Below are 20,657 nucleotides of genomic sequence, written 5' to 3' on the forward strand. Positions count from 1 at the left end.
CCCCCCTCAACATTAATCGGACAATATCGGGTGCGTTCGCGCGCCCAGCGAATGAACGCGCACCGCACGTGCGTTCGGTGCATGTGCCACCGCCAGCACGAGCGGCGCTGACAGTCACACTGCACAGACACAGGGCACAGCACAGCCTTTCCAACAGTCCGTTTCTGCTATAAAGAGACGTGCAGAGGGATTTGGAGAGGCAGGGGCTGGAATTTCAAAAGGGCATTACAGGACATTAGATTACATTTCTACCCAGATATAGAGGAATATCTCATTTTAAATTAACACTATGAATCGATTCGAGAGTTATACTGAAACAAACATGAACAATATTCATACAAAAGTTACTGTCACTGATGATCTATATGAGCAATTCAGCATATTACTCTACAACAGTGGGACACAACCTTCTTGCCCTGATCACATTGACAAAAAACAATCTTTGCCAGAACAGCCACAACAACCACCCAGCCTGCCCTAACAATCCAGTATAGCCTTAAATTGCTGGTTAACAATGTAAAATGAGCAGTTTCAGTTATTAAGTATTTAAGTAGCCTTAAATACTGAAGGCTCTCGTAGATGTATTTTATCGATTTTGATATCCTTTATCTCTACGAGAGTCTTATCTACCACCCCCCCAGATTACCCTGGAATATCAGCTCCAAAGCCCGTACTTCTCCAAACATGGACAAATGCTAAATATAAGGTGCTTACCCGCTTGCCCCAAATATTAACTCGGTGTCCGTTCTGTTTGTGTAATGTATTAGTCCATATTTTTTAATAAATAAGTGTTTTGTTCCCGTCTGTGGCTGAACGCCATTTTCCCCCCTCGTTTATTTCCTGTTTACATTGAGTGTAATTCCGGATTTCACCGGATGCGCCCCGTCACCACCGCTATTGGGAACCGACAGAATTGGCCACAGACGGGATTAAAACACTTCTTTATTGAAAGATATGGACTAATACATTGCACAAATACGCCTTACACCGAGTTAACATTTGGGGCAAGCGGGTAAGCACCTTATATTTAGCATTTGTACATGTTTGGAGAAGTACGGTCTTTGGAGCTGACATTCCAGGGCAATCGGGGGGTGGTAGGTAGATAAGACTCTCGTAGAGATAAAACATAGTAAAATCGATAAAATACATCTAGAGTCTTTATCTAAGGCTATATTAGATAAAGAGCGAGAGAGAGAGGAAATGAACAGTATAATTATTTGTAATCCACATCTACCTACTGTATCTGTCTCAAATTGAGACGGATCACTGATTGTCTGCGCTTCTCTGTGTGCGTCTGCTCTCCTCATTGAATGGACAATGGACATGTGAGTGCGTGCGCCCGGCAGGGTTAGGTTTCGATTGGACATACTTCGTTGCGCGCTGTATCGCGTACCGAAAATAGACGATCTACAAGCTCACAACTCGTCGCGCTGGGACGCGTTGTGAGCTTGTAGATCGGCTATAATTCATGGTCTGGAGAGGGCACCTTTTTACCAACGGGTAAAAGGGCAGGGGCTCAAGCCCCCTTTTATGTCTATGTGTGCACGTGCAGTGTCTAAACTGTCTATCATTCTCACAGGGCCCTGCAGGCTGCAGGCCGTGGAACACAAGTTCCACTAAGTTCCACGGTTAATGCGGCCCTGCGTGTGCGTGTGCGTGTGTGTGTGTCATTTGTTTGTATTGTGCATCGTTCATGTGTGGTTTATAACAGTAGATATACATATATATATTATATAATAACATAAATATAATGTACTTACTTCGTGGGATCGCTTTGACATGAAGCACAGAGGAGAGGATGAGTAGGTTGGCTGTAATCTTTATCATCACTGATTAAAACTGAACTGAATTTGATAGATGGGAATAAACAGATGAGAATAAACAGATGAGAATAAACAGATGAGAATAAACAGATGAGAATAAACAGATGTTTAGTGAAGGAGAAGTTCTGGAGTCTGAAAGAGAATGAAGGAGGTCTCGTTCTTTAGTTCAGAAGAATCAGCCAATCAGATTAAAGATATGATGTTACATCATCTGTTTCTGGAAAGAGGACAGTCTGGATTATTGCACATATCATGAACAGTATAGCTGCTGCTGATGCACCTTATGTCTCCTCATGTACTTACTGTACCTTATGCACCTTATGTCTAACCTCATGTACATACTGTATGTAAATATCTTTGTTTAATTATTCTTTTATTCTCTCCTTGCCCCTCCCCCGTCTGCTCTTCTTTCTCTTTCTGAAAATAACTATAACTAAATGATGGAGCTGTACAAAAAATAATTTCACCCACTTCTTTACACCTTTAACCTGTGATGTGACAATAAAGATGATTGTGATTCTGTGACATCTTGGAGCGAAAGGTAGCCTGGGATCAAATACCGTTTTCAGGTTTCTGGTCCGGTCTGGAGTGGAAATAACTTTACGTCATCAGGCGGCCGGAACCCACGACCGGGACCTCCAGCGCTGTGCGCCTTCAAAATGATTCCCCTAGTTTAAAACTTGTTTAGTTTGGTATAATCGTATCGTTTCTTTTGGTATAATAATGGTTTGGTATGTTCATCTTTTATTCTAACTCGTAGCGCGACTAGCGAGACTAAACGAACTGATTCACATTATGTGGGGAACAAAAACAATGTGACACAAACCGGAACCAACCACCGGAACAACATTGTTTTTTTCCCCCTTTTTTCTAAACCGGATCACAGGTCTCAGTTTAAGAATGAATACCAGGCTTTCCTCCAACCTGCTCATCAGAAGCAGTTAGGGGTTCAGTGCCTTGCTCAAGGACACTTCAACATGAAGCCAGGGTTGAGCCAGGAGGAGTCAGGAATCAAACCGGGAACCTCTGTACAATTAACTCACAGACGCTCCTCTAATCCAAGCCTCATTACATCTCACTGATGAAACCATCACGTCTTGTGATCAAAGTGTTACTTCAGAGGTGTGTGTGTGTGTGTGTGTGTGTGTGTGTGTGTGTGTGTGCGTGTGCGTGTGCGTGTGCGTGTGCGTGTGTTTGTGTGTGTGTGTGTGTGTGTGTCTGTTCAGCGTTGCTGGTAAAATGCTGCACATGTTCATTAAACATCAATTCAAGCCTCATTACATCTCACTGCTGAAACCATCAAATGTCTTTAAAAACACACTGGTCATGTGATCATATAGTGTCACATGAGAGGTGTGTGTGTGTGTGTGTGTGTGTGTGTGTGTGTGTGTGTGTGTGTGTGTGTGTGTGTGTGTGTGTGTGTGTGTGTGTGTGTGTGTGTGTGTGTGTGCGTGCGTGCGCGCGCGCATGTGTGGTTGAACTCACCACTGAGGCTTCGGACTGGAAACTCAAACTTGAATTTCACTTCCTGATTCACCCAGCAGCCAATCACAATTATTCTTTTATTAAACATCACCAGTTACTAGAGACACATGTTGATGTCAACAACCTGACAGACTGTACATTATTATGTATTCATGTATTGTTTGTTTGTTTTATTTGACTCTTGTTGGTAATGTCAACGTGTTGCTCATGTCAATATGGACACTTTAAATCTGATGTAATTTAAAAGTTGACAGACAGACATTTTACCAATTTATTTATGTCCAAAAAAGGGAAATTGCATACAAGGACACAAATCGTCGCCTTGCTAAACTAATGGCCTAAGTCATTTTTGAGCGGTGCAACCGCTCCTATAAGAGGGTTTAGGACCCATCCGTGGTGAAAGTTTTTCTTTCCGTCGTGAAAATGTGTCTTTCGCTGTGACGCCATGCTGTGGAAAACACGCCCATAGGCTAAGCTTTGCAGGACGTGCTGTGATTGGCTAGCGAGACACATGATGAAATTAACTTCAAACCTCGCAGACGCACTGTGATTGGCTAGCGAGACGCATGATGAAATTAATAATAATGTAAAAAATGTAAGCACGTCACTTCGCAGGACTGCTGTGATTGGCTACCGATATGCATGATGAAATTAATAACACATAAATAGCACCGCTCACTTCACACTGGGTGAAATTTTTTTAAGTTTTTCAGGAAAAATTAAAAACTGATCCAAAACAAAACTATATGATATTTCTTAATCATTTCACCCAAAATGTTTATAACAAATTATGACTATTTAAATGGAAATAACACTGTCTGTCAGTTATGTAACATAAGAGATTTAAATAGGATTAAATCTGACTTAGGCCAAAAAAAAAAGCAAAACAAATTACAAAATGGCCTAAATCAGTAAATAATTTGGCTTAAGTCACAAAACCATGTGAATTAGGCCAAAAAAAAGGCCTATTTTGGCCTAAGTCACACTAGGGAGTTAGGCCATTATACTAAAAGGGGAGTGAACAGCATGATCCTTTTCAATTAGGAGATGGGCGATTTTACCAGAGGTGGCCAGTGTCATGAGGAGCTGACTTAGGCAAAAATAAAATTTTCCTCAAAAAATGACTTAGGCCATTAGTTTAGCAAGGTGACGAAATACGGTATTACAGGTGCAGCAAGATTACATCCACAAAATCAAGTCATATGTCCTCATGATACAACAAGCATGTCACCCAGACCTCCATGGACACAAGCACCAGACTTTCACTTGTAACAGAGTACTTCTAGATTGCAGTATTGATACTTTTATTTAAGTAAAACATTTGAGTACTTTTCCCACCACTGTCCACTCCAGCGTGGGCTGTCGGTATACTCCGTCGGTGAGCAGCGCCTTCTTGTATGCAAGCTTGATGATCGTGATGAAGCACACAAAGTCAAATCTGCACCTAAACCTACTGAAACCCAGAGGTGACCAGGCTAAAAACCAGAGGTGACCAGGTTAAAAAACAGAGGTGACCAGGTTAAAAACCAGAGGTGACCAGGTTAAAAACCAGAGGCTAAAAACCAGAGGTGACCAGGTAAACCAGAGGTGACCAGGCTAAAAACCAGAGGTGACCAGGCTAAAAAAACTGAGGTGACCAGGTTAAAAACCAGAGGTGACCAGGTTAAAAACCAGAGGTGACCAGGCTAAAAACCAGAGGTGAACAGGTAAACCAGAGGTGACCAGGCTAAAAACCAGAGGTGACCAGGCTAAAAACCAGAGGTGACCAGGTTAAAAACCAGAGGTGACCAGGTTAAAAACCAGAGGTGACCAGGTTAAAAACCAGAGGTGACCAGGTTAAAAACCAGAGGTGACCAGGTTAAAAACCAGAGGTGACCAGGTTAAAAAACAGAGGTGACCAGGTAAAAAAACAGAGGTGACCAGGTATTTATTTACCCAGGGTAAACGTAGCTGAGCACACATGCTCGTTTTCAACAATGCCCTGCACGGTAGATACACGCACGCGCGCACACACACACACACAGACAGACAGACAGACAGACAGACAGACAGACAGACAGACAGACAGACAGACAGACAGACAGACAGACAGACAGACAGACAGACAGACAGACAGACAGACAGACAGACAGACAGACAGACAGACAGACAGACAGACAGACAGACAGACAGACAGACAGACAGACAGACAGACAGACAGACAGACAGACAGACAGACAGACAGACAGACAGACAGACAGACAGACAGACAGACAGACAGACAGACAGACAGACAGACAGACAGACAGACAGACAGACAGACAGACAGACAGACAGACAGACAGACAGACAGACAGACAGACAGACAGACAGACAGACAGACAGACAGACAGACAGACAGACAGACAGACAGACAGACAGACAGACAGACAGACAGACAGACAGACAGACAGACAGACAGACAGACAGACAGACAGACAGACAGACAGACAGACAGACAGACAGACAGACAGACAGACAGACAGACAGACAGACAGACAGACAGACAGACAGACAGACAGACAGACAGACAGACAGACAGACAGACAGACAGACAGACAGACAGACAGACAGACAGACAGACAGACAGACAGACAGACAGACAGACAGACAGACAGACAGACAGACAGACAGACAGACAGACAGACAGACAGACAGACAGACAGACAGACAGACAGACAGACAGACAGACAGACAGACAGACAGACAGACAGACAGACAGACAGACAGACAGACAGACAGACAGACAGACAGACAGACAGACAGACAGACAGACAGACAGACAGACAGACAGACAGACAGACAGACAGACAGACAGACAGACAGACAGACAGACAGACAGACAGACAGACAGACAGACAGACAGACAGACAGACAGACAGACAGACAGACAGACAGACAGACAGACAGACAGACAGACAGACAGACAGACAGACAGACAGACAGACAGACAGACAGACAGACAGACAGACAGACAGACAGACAGACAGACAGACAGACAGACAGACAGACAGACAGACAGACAGACAGACAGACAGACAGACAGACAGACAGACAGACAGACAGACAGACAGACAGACCATAGTCTTATACTGTTGTTGGCCACTGAGCAGTTGGGGAGTTCAGTGCCTACTCCTTAACGCTTATGAGCTCATCCTATGAGCACTCATCCTGGGCATAGAAGTGGAACCGTGGAATAACGTCCTTAACAAATGATATCGTTTCTGTCGTGTGGAAACCTCATATGTCCAAAACTGTTACTTTTCAGGATTAAAAAATAAATAAATAACAGTAGCAGATGTACAAGCTCGAAACACTGCTACTTTTGATGCTTTTGTGGGATGCTGTGGTATGATCAAGTATAGGCCGTTAATATACAGAGAAAAAACTATTATTAAACGTTAAAATATGGAGATAAGAGGTTTCTGCTCGACAGTGGCGATATATTGGTTTTATCCCACTCACGCTGTTATCTAGTGTGAAGCAGAGCCGTCGGAAGCCATTCCCAGTTGGGTGGGACATATTTGTACCGGCCCACGCGCCTCATGAGGACCCCCGCGCGCGCGCGAAAATCTTCCGCGGTTCTGGGCGGATTGGGTCAGTTTTTCCCCCAGTTTTTTGTTTATTTATGTCGGTTTTAGGGTTAGGATTAGGGTTAGGTTAGTGCCGGCCTCATTTGAGGCTTTTTTTCCTCCTCTTTTTCTTGTTCCACGCCGCTCGTGGATGGCAGGAAACTCTGGCGAGGGAAGCCTTTGGATCAACATGAAAGTCATCGTTGAAGAGCTGCACTCCAGAGGCCGGACTCCCCTCACTACGACACCGTCACGGTCGACTTCCACGGCGCCGGCGACGAGGAGTTCTTCGGAGCGGTCGTGGCGAGGATGGTGAACCTGAGGCGGGACGGTTCCTCGGTTTGGGCTCGCATGGCAAGCGAATGGGAATTTGTGAATAACTTCTATGAGATGTTGAAAGCCTCAGTTCAGACAATGGAGATTGTTTTTGAGGACAGTGAAATGATGAAGCGTCTCCAGGACGCTAAGTATGACATGGTTTTGACGAATCCGGTGGGGCCGGGGCAGATGTTGGCCCGTCTTCCTCTGGTCCTCAGTGCCAGGTGGACCGTCCAAGGGGAGGTGCACGATCTCATCGCCCCCTGTCCCCTCTCCTATGTCCCAGTCCCCAATTCCATGCTGACGGACAAGATGACATTTCCCCAACGAATCAAAAACGCACTTTTCTACCTTTTTACGCGCATTCAATATGCATATATGTCAGACAGCCTCTACACGGCATTCGTTCACCGTTACTTCGGCCCCGACGTCAATTATATCGAGCTCTTCCAGGCGGCGGATATCTGGCTGATGAGAAGCGACTTTACCTTTGAATACCCTCGCCCCACCATGCCTAACGTCGTCTACATGCAAGGTTGGCAGTGCAAGCCCTCCGAGCCTCTCCCTCAACATCTGGAGGACTTTGTCCAGAGTTCCGGAGAACACGGGGTTGTCGTGATGACTCTGGGCTCCTTCATCGGAAAGGTCCCCGAGGACGTTACGGAGGCCATCGCGGCGGCCTTTGCCCGATTGCCGCAGAAGGTGATCTGGAGGCACACCGGCGGGAGACCGTCAACCCTGGGGAACAACACCTTGGTCTTCGACTGGTTGCCCCAGAAGGACCTCTTGGGCCACCCCAAGACCAGAGTGTTTGTGTTTGAGGCACCAATGGAATCCAGGAGGCCATTTACCATGGCGTTCCTTTGGTCGGTCTGCCTATCCTGGGCGACCAGGAAGACAACATGAACAGGATGGAAGCAAAGGGCGTAGCCAAAGTAGTGGATATCGGCACAATAAACGAAGACAACTTCCTGGAAGCGTTGAAGGAGGTCCTTCATGAGCCCTCCTACAAGGAGAACATGCAGAGGCTGTCGAGGCTGCACAGGGACCAGCCCATGAAACCTCTAGACCAGGCCGTGTTCTGGATCTGGAGTCGTACAAGATGTCCACGATTCAGTACCGTTCGATCGATGTTGTAGCCTTTCTGATGGCAGCTGTTTCACTGGCAATAATTGTCCATATTTCAGTGATCAGGCTTTTGTGTCGTAAGGTGTTTTGCAGGAGCAAAGCGAAAAGAGAATGATTCAAGTGTTGCAACATGTGTGTAAGGGAATTATAACAACATTTGTAGTAACCTGAACTTAAATTGAAAACAAAATATATATAATTCGAAGACAAGGTTTTATAAATCTCACCTGCACAACTCACTATTATTCTGTTGTTACAAATGTCTTTTTAAAAAAATGTACAACCAACATTTCTTTGCTCCAGTGGCTTTGCTCCAGTGTTACAACATACTGACTTTATGGGGGTGTTTTTTTATTATTATTATTTATTTACCCAGGATAAATGTAGCTTATCACACACACACACACACACACACACACACGCGATTTTAGCCTCTGTCAGTAGGGGGGGGCAAGATTTTGTCGGAGGAGGGGGGGGGGGGGGGAGACAAAATCTATGGAACTCTGACGGGTATTATTTTACACTATGGAATTGGAAATAATAACGAAAAAACATCACATGGATGCACCTGGGACGTATCATCAGTGTTGTAGCCTGGGGTCATAGGATGTTTCGGGTCTCGCAACATACACCCTCGCCCAGGTGACCCAGCCAGGGTTGATCAAGCCCCGACTTACGTCCCAGGTAGCTACCCACGGTCAGTCCTAAATAGGGAAAGACAGGGCCACTCAATACGCTTGTCCGAAACTACTCTGCCAGGAATGGGGGAGAGGAGAGGCTCTGGCACGTGGAGGGACTAGGCTCTGTGGATGGCCTCCTGGCCGGGCTCCTCCTCCGTCTCACCAGGTCCAGGACCTGAGCGTTGCACCAGACTCCCCCGCTCCAAACATTTCATTCTGGTGTGATGGTTAAGCCTATACCTTAGGCTAGATGCACAAGGCATTCTGGTTAATACCTTATTATCCTGTTTAAGGTCTTAATGAGAATGTTATACTATAGTCTTATGTGTACAACAAATAGCATCAAACCAAATTCCAGGAAGAGCGAGATCCCAAACCGACCCGACGCTGCCATGACGCCGTCGCGGCTCAACCGACGCCGTGGCAACCCAACCGACGCCGTGGCGACTGAACCGACGCCGTCGCAACCCAACCGACCCAACCGACGCCGTCGCGGCCTGCGCCGACGCAACCGACACCGTCGCCGACCCCGCCGACGCTGCCATGATGCAGTCGCTACCCGCCGACCCCCATACCGACCCACCAACGGAGTCGAACCTTCATGGCACCGCAACGTCAATTTCTGATCCATCGACCATATCTGCACTCTTCTGGCGCAGCTCCCCCCCCCCCCCCCCCCACCTGCGTGCCCCCACCCCCCCCACCGGGACCCCCCCCCCCCCCCACCCAAGTGACTCATAGTAATTGTATATTTTGCGCATGAGACAGAGAGCAGTTGAGATTTCATTCGGCCAGATCTCTGGCAATTCTACTTCAATTCTTATAATTTTAATGTTTATATGATCTGTAAAGTTTATACTTTCATTTGGTGTCAGGCATGAATTTATTATCATTTATTATCATTTATTTTCTTATTTTCTTTCATTTATTTACACGCGCGTAATAAACAGAGCAGTTGAGATTTCATTCGGCCAGATCTTTCTGAATTTTACTTGAATTCTTATAATTTCAATGTTTATATGATCTGTAAAGTTTATGTTTTCATTTGGTATCAGTAATTTATTGTCTTATTTTCTGTAATTTATTTCCACCACGTAACATAATCTATCTGTCTATCTATCTATGCATCTATCTATTTATCTATCTATGTATCTATCTATGTATCTATCTGTCAATTAATCTATCATCTGTCACAAGGGTTTTCAGCCCAAGGACCCCCTAGCTGAGAGAGAGATGAAGCAGGGACCCCTTATATTGTATATATTTTTCCATCCACCGATAGCTCTCTGCCAAAAAAATAGCCGATCTACATGCTCACAACGCCTTGCGCTTCGAGGAGCTTGTAGATTGGCTTGTAGATCGATCTGTCTGTCTGTCTGTCTGTCTGTCTGTCTTTAAATCGATCTAAATATCTATCTATCGATCTATCTCCAGCAATATATACAGCTGCCCCCCCCCCCCATAAATAATATCAGTCCAGCAATAATGACAGCCCCCAATGTAAGCTCCCGACGCGGTGATTAACATCACGTTGTTCAACAAATAGCAGATCTACAAGCTCGGTTATTGTGAGCTTGTAGATCTGCTATTTTCAAATAGCGTTTGTATAAAATCGGGCTGAAGTGGTTATTGTATGGTTCATAATATAATAATTAATATCTGCGAAGTGTAGGATTATTATAATTAATATTATTATATTATAATTCAAGTAAGCCATCGGTTAGTGTGATTGAGTGCGCTCCCACGGCCTGGCTGGGTCTGTCTGTCTGTCTGTCTGTCTGTCTGTCTGTCTGTTGGACGGACGACGGACGGACGGGCAGATACGTAATTCTCATCTCTGCGGATGTTTAAATTGGATACACTCTTCCAAGTGCCCACATGTCTCTAATGCCCACTCTATTTTTGGTGTGAGTGAGTGTGCTTCGAAGGCCTCTGTCTGTCTGTCTGTCTGTCTGTCTGTCTGTCTGTCTGCCTGGCAGAAGTCCGTGGCAGTAACACACACACACAAACGCACACGCACACATAATAAATTAGATTAAAATCCCTAAATCAATCAATCTATCTATCTATCTATCTATCTATCTATCTATCTACAGTTTAGCTGTTAATTCTTGCGCGATCTTCAAACGACTGCCCATTGAATACCGTAGGTGTCCTGAGGTATATGAAATAAATAAGAAAGCAGGCGTGGACTTTGGGAGCTGTCTGTGTGATCAACAAACGAAACAGATCTTCAAGCTTCAATGCTCATGGGAGAGACGCGTTGTTAGCTTGTAAATCTGTGATGTTACGTCCATAAATTAAGCTTGGGACGTATGATTGGTCAATAAACCTCGTAGGTGGGGCTGAACATATCTGATCTATAAACTCACAACTCATTGCATCCACACGTGTTGTGAGCTTGTAATTCTGTTTTCACGTGCATAAATTAGGAATTCATTCATTTCATTGGTCAAATGCAACAGACAGACAGACAGACAGACAGACAGACAGACAGACAGACAGACCCAGGCCGTGGGAGGCACTCAATCACACTAACCGATGCGCTTTTCTTAATTATAATATAAGAATAATAATTATAATAATCCTACACTTCGCAGATATAAATTATTATATTATGAACCATACAATAACCACTTCACACCTATTTTATACATACGCTATTTGAAAATAGCAGATCTACAAGCTCACAATAACTGAGCTTGTAGATCTGCTATTTGTTGAACAACGTGTTGCTAATCATGGTGTTGGGAGCTTACATTCGGGGCTGTCATTACTGGACTGATATTATTTATGGGGGGGGGGGATAGATAGATAGATGATAGATATTTAGATAGATTTAAAGATAGACAGACAGACACACAGACACGCCTTTTTTTTAGGGTAGGTTTATATGGGTTACAATGGGCTATATGTACAGTAGACGTTGTGTATTATTATGTTACGTGCGTAATTACGCACGTGGCAAAAATCTGATTGATATCGTTAGATAAAGACAGAAAATAAATAATAATAAACTAGAATGATAGCAAATCAAAATATAAACTTGTCAGATCATAGAAACATTTTTTTTTTTTGAATTCAAGTACAAATGCCAGAGATGATGATGGCGAATGAAATCTCAACTGCTCTCTGTCTCATGCGCAAAATATGCTGATCTACAATTGTTATAAGTCACCCCCTCGGCTTGGTGGGGGGGTCCGGGGGGTGGTCCCGGTGGGGGTGGGCACGCAGGTGGGGGGGGGAGGGGAAGAGCTGCACCAGAAGAGTGCATATGGTCGATGGATCAGAAATACACGTTGCGGTGCCATGAAGGCGGGTAGCGACTGCATCATGGCAGCGCCGGTTGCGTCGGTGCAGGCCGCGACGGTTTCGGTTCAGGCCGCGACAGTGCCGGTTGCGTCGGTGTAGGCCGCGACAGCGTCGCGACCGGTACCGACCCGGCGGCCGGGTCGGTACCGGTCGCGACCGGGTCGGCGGACTACCGACAGAACCGACCTTTAACCGACGCACCGACGCTTTCACCGACGTTGCCACGGAAGCGTAGCGACCGGGTCGACGGTACCGACGCAGTAACGACGGTACCGACCTTTAAGCAACCTCCTACCGACCCGCCGACCGTGGACTGTGGCGGAGTTTTTTTTTATTTTTTGCACATTGAAGTTGAGATTTCATTAAGCCAGATCTTTGTCAATTTTACTTCAATTCTTATCATTTTAATGTTTATATGATCTTTAAAGGTTATATTTTTATTTGGTATCAGTCATGATTTTTTTGTAATTTATTAAGATTTATTTCCTTATTTTCTCATGGCACCAAGTCAATTTCCGATCAATCGACCATATCTGCAGTCTTCTGGCACAGCTGTTCAACATGGCTCTGAAGTCAACAAAATAAAATAATAAAAATTCGAAGAAAAAAAAAGGTTCTGCTAATAACTTTCATTGGCATCAATCCAATCTACAATGTCACAATGCATCGCTTGTGTGAGCTTGTAGATCTGGTTATTTCAAAATATTTGTATGAAATTTGGACATTTTAAAACATTTTGATTACATTGTACAGCTGCTTTACTGGACCGGCCATAATACACGGACTGTGTATTAGGGTGTTGCTTTAAATAAACCAAGAATGAAAATACATTTTATTAAGTTAAATTGGCACAGAAAGTTAATTTCTTTCTTTAATATCAAATTTCATTGATTGATATGATCATAACGCATAACGTTACAGCTTTGATTATGTGGATTGACTGCCCTTATCAAAGCATCAAGTAATAAAACGTGCATACCCAAGTGCCGCAGTATTTTATTTATTTTGGCTAATCTATTTGAGAACGGCGTAGCCTAATCATGAACGAGTTTAGCCCTGAAACATCAATGTCATATCATGACAGTCATGGATGAACTTCAACCTTCAAGAATGTTAGCCTACAGTGAGCTATATAGGTACAGTACACGTTGTGTATTATTATGTTACAACATGCACGTATACGTGCGTAATTACGCACGTGTAAAATTCCGCTGTTACGGTAGTTGTACCATTCAGAGGAGGGGGGGGCACCTTCATGCTGTCAGGAACCCCACAAATTATATGTAGCTTATTTGGCCGTGGACCCCAGAGAGGAGAGAGGGAGAGAGAGAGAGAGAGAGAGAGAGAGGGAGAGAGAAAGTGCATGGAATACTTCTGCAGACAAGTAACGTGCATTTACAGGTGGTCGCGGCTTGTTTTCATATAGACCTCGTTGCCACTAGCAGTGTTGCTTAATCTCTCGCAGAATCTTGCAACGCTGATCGCCCAGAACGGACGCTGAGCAGCTCGTCTGCAGAGGTGTAAAGTAACTAAGTACATTTACTCAAGTACTTTACTGAAATGTTGTCTTATACATTACTCTGTGTCACTGTGATTTGAACCGACGGCAGGCGTATATAGTAGCCAAGGCGAGAGTCTTCAGACTTTAAAAAAAAGAGTGGAAAAAAGAGGATTGTAATAGAAGGGTCGGCTTCTATTAGAAGGGAGGCTTTTAATTGCTTATTTCAAGGCGCTCCCGGTCATTAATAGAGGGCCGGTTTTTAATTGAATAGAGGTCACTATTAGAGGATTTACTCACAACGCCTCGCAGCGTGAGGCGTTGTGAGGTTGTAGATCGGCTATTTTTGAGAGCTATCGGTGTAGAGGGGGAAAAGACCAGGAGACCTGGTTCTGCCAGACTTCACATGACGTGTCAGCCTGTGTCTATGCCCATGAATGGCCGGGCTTCGCACGACGTGTGTCCCTTCTATGCCCATGTATGGACAGACTTTTTTGGGGGACAGAATTCTTTTGGACTGGGGCCGGAGGACAAAGTGACCATGCCCATGTATGGACGAAACAGGTACAAAGCCTCATATAAGCCCGACCCCTTGGGTCTGGCAAAAAGAGCAGACCACGTAAACAAAAGATAGAATAGATAGAGATAGAGATAGAGATAGAGATAGATAGATAGATAGATAGATAGATAGATAGATAGATAGATAGATAGATAGATAGATAGATAGATAGATAGATAGATAGATAGATTTAGGGATTTTAATTTCTTACATTATTATTTATTCACCTTGGGGGGGTGGGGGCGTGTGGCGATCGGGGTTGGGCATGTGTGTTTGTGTGTGTGTGTGTGTTACGGCTGCGGACTTTAGACAGACAGACAGACAGACAGACAGACAGACAGACAGACCCAGGCCGTCGGAACACACTCACTCACACCAAAAGTAGCCGATCTACAAGGTCACAACGCCTGCAGCGCGAGGTGTTGGAGCTTGTAGATCGGCTATTATGGCAAAGAGCTTGACAGATATATATATATATATATGTAGATAGATAGATAGATAGGTAGATAGATTAGATAGATTAGATAGATAGATTTAGGGATTTTAATTTCTTACATAATTATTTATTCACCTTGGGGGGTGGGGCGTGTGGCGATCGGGGTTGGGCATGTGTGTTTGTGTGTGTGTGTGTTACGGCTGCGGACTTTAGACAGACAGACAGACAGACAGACAGACAGACAGACAGACAGACCCAGGCCGTCGGAACACACTCACTCACACCAAAAGTAGCCGATCTACAAGCTCCAACGCTGGAGCTTGTAGATCGGCTATTATGGCAAAGCGCTTGACAGATATATATATATATATATATGTAGATAGATAGATAGATAGATAGATAGATAGATAGATAGAAAGATTATGTTACGTGCGTAACTACGCGCGTGGAAATAAATTACAGAAAAAAAGGGGAAAAAAAGTGTCAATGCGCAAATTAAAACATTATTATGAGTGGCACCTTGGGCCGAGGGGGGGGTCCGGGGCCGGGGGGGGTCCCGGTGGGTGGGGGGTGGCTGGGGGGGGGGGGGCACGCAGGTGGGGGGGGGGAACAGCTGTGCCAGAAGACTGCAGATATGGTAGATTGATCGGAAATTGACTTGGTGCCATGAGAAAATAAGGAAATAAATCTTAATAAATTACAAAAAAATCATGACTGATACCAAATTAAAATATAACCTTTAAAGATCATATAAACATTAAAATGATAAGAATTGAAGTAAAATTGACAAAGATCTGGCTTAATGAAATCTCAACTTCAATGTGCAAAAAAAAAAAAAAAACTCTGCCACAGTCCACGGTCGGCGGGTCGGTAGGAGGTTGCTTAAAGGTCGGTACCGTCGGTACTGCGTCGGTACCGTCGGCCCGGTCGCGACGCTTCCGTGGCAACGTCGGTGAAACCGTCGGTGCGTCGGTTAAAGGTCGGTTCTGTCGGTAGTCCGTCGACCCGGTCGCGACCGGTACCGACCCGGCCGCCGGGTCGGTACCAGTCGCGACGCTGTCGCGGCAGCGTCGGGTCGGTTTGGGATCTCGCTGTCTCTGCCAAATTCCTAACATGTCTACATGTCATGGCAATAAAGTCTTCTGATTCTGATTCTGATTCTAATCTACACGCTCACAAACGTGTCACGAGTCACAACTCACGATGCACATGTTGTAAGCTTGTAGAGCTGCTATTTTAACAATTATTTGTGATGAAAAGATTGTTTTTGGCAAATTTTGAAAAGAAGTGGTTAACATACATGTTTAATTAAATAGTTACATTTGATCAAACATAAATCAAGATATTGATTATATATTTGATTCAATCTGACCAGAAGCAGGGATAAAATAGGCTACTGTGTATCCACACCTGCCATAAAAATGAATGACCAGAGGGGGGATTTCAAAAGCAGAGGCAGAGTTTCACATCCCCCAGCAAATCCAACCCGGTTTCTATCTTAAATTGTCTTGTTTTACACGGCATACTTGTTTGTGCTGTGTTGATATTTGTTTTTTAATAGAATAATAATTGATACAGTATCACTCACTAACACTGACAGACAATATAATTCAGAATAGTGTACATCAAATTTACATCAAATTATGGTAAAACACTTTTACATTGTCTTTGTAAGGCACATCCACGACTCTGGTATATCATCTTAAATTTGTGGTCGACTGATGCCATGATTCACCATAGAAAGAAAAGAGAGTAGAGAGAAATGTACTAAAATGCTCAGTAAAATGCATACTGTACATTTTAGAGGTTCTTCAAGACACATGACTATCTGTATGTGCACTTTTGAGGCCCCCTGCTGATCAAAGAGGGAAGTACATGAAGTATGCCATCTGAATTCCTATTCTAGTGTGGTACAAGCTTCTTCTTCATCACTTTATTCGAGTGACTGTTGCTCTATAATCTATATGATGCTACAATACCATAGATAAATCAATGTGATATGATACAAAATTACACAAGAGACAAAACTTAACATGTAATACAAACAGACTCACAACAAGGTCACTTTCTGAAAACACAATAATAATAGTAGCATTAGTAATAATAATAATCCTACTATAAATGCGCAAAATCTCTGAAGTAGAGTTGATTTATCCACAAGAATTAAGCACAAGAATGATATCACCAGGGCCCAAGAGTTCAAAACGTAATCCAAATGGATCAGATTGGATTTTGGGTAGCTAAAAAACAAAACTGGATTGAAATCACTTAGAAATATCTAAGCGAATAGTGTCATAACCCGACCCATAGGGCCATGACAAACTGAGGAGGACACATAGTGAAAAAAAATATAACTTACAAAAGGAACTGGATTATACATACAAAGAGAGGGGTGGAAGTGAATATATACGATCAATGATGTTAGCAATATGTGGATGTGTGATCAATGTAGTGTGGGGTGTTGTAGAGTGTGTCAAATCAAGAAAAAGAGACTAATGGGAAACAAAAAAAAGGTGCTGTCATCTGGGGGAGAGAGGGTAGAATGTCCGGCACTCATTTTTTTATAAGGTCCCAGGGAGCACTGGCCAGGTGCTCCCAATGCACCTAATCGGAAAGCCCAAGTTGGCCCAGCCGACAGGACCTGTGGTAGCCAGCAGGACCCAGTGATATACCCCGAATCCAAAGGGATTTTGAACTTTTGGGCCCAGGAGATGGTGCACTAGTATCATTAGCTTTCCTCTGTGATGTGTTTTTCTCATTTAGCAGAGTTCTTAGACAGTATAACATTAACTGTAGCCTACCCTGCCGGCTGTGTTTTTGCCAACAGGTCTATCATGCTTGTGACTGAAAATGTCCTGGTTAGATTTGGTTTGACACCTTATACACAACATACACAGCAATAAAAATAAAATAAAAACTAACAACACTCTAGTTAATACAATACATATTCCTGATCAGATCAGTAAAAAAATTTAGGTAGCCAAATTCTATTCTAATACAAATACTATGTTACAAGTAAAAGTCTATTAAATTCACCTTGTGTCAATTTTGCTATTTTCAAATATAATATCACATATCGCTTATGTGGATAATACGTTTCATAAAAATAATTGTACTTAAACACAGCACTTTAGCAGATTAAATGTACTTAGTTACTTTACACCACTACATACCTCATCAGCAGCATGTCGACCTGATGTTGTCTTTCTGTCAGTGGAGCTTGGATTGGTGTATTCTTAATTCTTGGAGCTGATCTGAACCTGTTGCTGAGAACATGGACCCTTATAGACAGCTGATAGGTGGCTTGCCTTTTTATCTGTTCCACAGAGGGTGACAGCGAAGCTGGCATAATATGATTGGATATAATGCTGTGTTCTGACATTTAACTTTTTCTTTAAACTAGAAAAAAGGGCCTTGCCTACCTGAAAGCCCCCCCACCCAACCTCCAGTTGAATGTATACACGTCCCATTGGATAATAGTGGTCCATTACTTTAGCAGCTGTGGTGCTCACATACTGTATACATTTTTACCTACACACACCTGCACGCACGTTGCACCCACGCACGCACAAATCATAGATGGGGAGAAAGGGGTAAGTCGAGCCAGTGGGTAAGATGAGTCACCCCATGTTTCAAGGAACCCAAAAAACTATATGCAGTATGCAGTAACACAATTATGGGTTGATCTTAACATCACAGCAGTTGGCTTGGATCATGCTCTATATCGTGCAGAGTTAATAGATTAGAGCTACAATCGTGTGCGAATGACAATCACATCAGTTAATGATTTTAATTGCTGGAGGGGATGATATTTATGTCTTATAATATAACAATGAAAACTTATGTTAACCACATTAACCCTGGGGTTCCTATTTTTATTTGTCAACATTTGTCATCATTTGTAAATTGGATCTTTTAAATGAATAAAAACAAAGTGTGAAAATAAATATATTAATAAATAAAAGCTTGTAGAGTGGCCATTTTTGCTATTTGTCATACAAAGAACTATAGGGCTTAAGTGGGTTATTTATTTTACTAATTGAACCCTGCAAAGGAAGTATAACATTTGATCCCATTTCAAAAAGTGGCTTTTTGTATTAAGCACCAAATTGTGTTGAAATATAAAGAGAAATTAATAATCTTGACATGACCAGCCAATTAAAGTAGCAAGGTGGAACCATGATGTCTTTACATGTACTGTATCAAACAGTATTCAGCCTTTTTTAATGCAGTTTATTACAGTATGTGAAAGTCCAATTATCTTTACACTGAAGACACATAAAAAAACACAAAGATACTGAATGTATTTATTATGGAGACCCCATACAAGTCAATGGGTTAAATCAGACAATCCAGCCATTAGATACTGACAGCACGAGATTTACAAACAGAAGGCAGATCTCCCAGCATTTCCAGTCATTCCATCTAGTTGGATAGTTAGTATGCACACAGTGTTCACGCCCAACACTATTGGATGGCTGTCCCTCAGCCCACAAGGTGAAGCTCACTTTGGACCCATCAGACCACATCCAACCACCTTCCTTCTGAGTGTCACTCAGCCCAATCCAGATCCAACCCTCTGCCGGGGGGCAAATGGTGCTTGATCAGGTTTGGACAAAGTTGTGCTCAGCCGTACTGTGGATGGACACCAGGTTGGCATCTTTGGACACGCATCTCAGCTCGGCGTCAGCCCAGGTCATAGCTGCAGTGTGGAAGAAGCACTTAGTTTTTTTTACTTAGGCTAAGTAAAAGTAGCTTATACCACAATGTAGTCCCACATTCAAAACTATTGACATCAAAATATACTTACAGTTACAAATATACAGTACTATGCAGAATGGAATTTCCGCTAAATTTAACAAAATGTATCAACATAAAAAAGCAGCTCTATAAGCTCTCAATGTGACAATTTTGTTAATAATAATCTGTGTTTGCAAAGTCGCTAGTGACTAAAGTTTTCAAATAATTTGTAGTGGAGTACAAAGTAAAATATTAGTTTCTGAGATGTAGTGGAATAGAAGTATAAAGTATTGAAATGTTTTAATACTCAAGTAAAGTAGAAGTACTGTGCCTCAACCTTAAACTTAAACACAGCACTTGATTAATAATGTACTCAGCTACTTTGTGTAACGCCCGGGATCCGAACCCCGGTCTCCCACGTGAAAAGCCAAAATTTTAACCACTAGACTTGTTAGGTTATCAGGGTGAGGCTGTGAGCTACTCTGCTATATTTGCACCAGTACGTACATGTAGCTTCAAACTTGTAGCAGCGGTCATTGAAGATCTTCCAGAACTCTGGGCAGTTTCCACGTTGTAGCTTCGTCTCAGCCGAGGCAGCAGTGGGCACGGTGCCTAGAGCCAGGCCCAGCAGGCAGAGGAGATGAGGGATCAGCAGCATGTCGGCCTGAGGTCTTCTCTTGGACCTTGGATTATTGGGGTCTTCTTGATGGGATTTTTGGAGCTGGTCTGAACCTGTCGCTGAGAACATGGACCTTTATAGACAGCTGATGGGTGGCTTGCCTTTTTATCTGTTCCACAGAGGGTGTCTGCAAAGCTGGCATAGTATGATTGGATGTTGATGTGTTCTGACGTTTGGCATTTTCTTTAAACTAGAAAAAAGCGCCCGTAGGGTGTTTGGGCCCTGCCTACCTGAAAGCCCCCCCCATACCCCCCACCTCACCTACAATGACTGTCCAGTTCAATAGATAAACGTCCCATTGGATATGTTAGTGGTTCATTAATAGAGCAGCTGCGGTGTTCACATTTTCATTTCACAAATACACACACACACGCACACGCACACACACACACACACACACACACACACA

The 20,657-nt window shown here is 43.5% G+C and overlaps 2 protein-coding genes across 2 annotated transcripts in view; one reads left to right on the top strand and one right to left on the bottom strand.

Annotated features, from left to right (window-relative positions):
* LOC308089090 (H-2 class II histocompatibility antigen, E-S beta chain-like) overlaps window positions 1–20,657 on the bottom strand; it is a gene marked incomplete at its 3' end in the record, with an annotated part of 109,715 nt that overhangs the window by 8,385 nt on the left and 80,673 nt on the right. The window lies entirely within an intron of this gene.
* On the top strand, window positions 7,208–8,355 carry LOC308088236 (UDP-glucuronosyltransferase 2C1-like; the record flags this gene model as incomplete). Its single annotated transcript, XM_080432642.1, is given in 2 exon segments — window positions 7,208–8,032; window positions 8,038–8,355. Coding segments are annotated over 2 exon segments (1,143 nt in total).

The sequence above is a fragment of the Gymnoscopelus braueri genome (assembly GCF_963280865.1).
Source record: "Gymnoscopelus braueri genome assembly, chromosome: 7".
NCBI lineage: Eukaryota > Metazoa > Chordata > Actinopteri > Myctophiformes > Myctophidae > Gymnoscopelus > Gymnoscopelus braueri.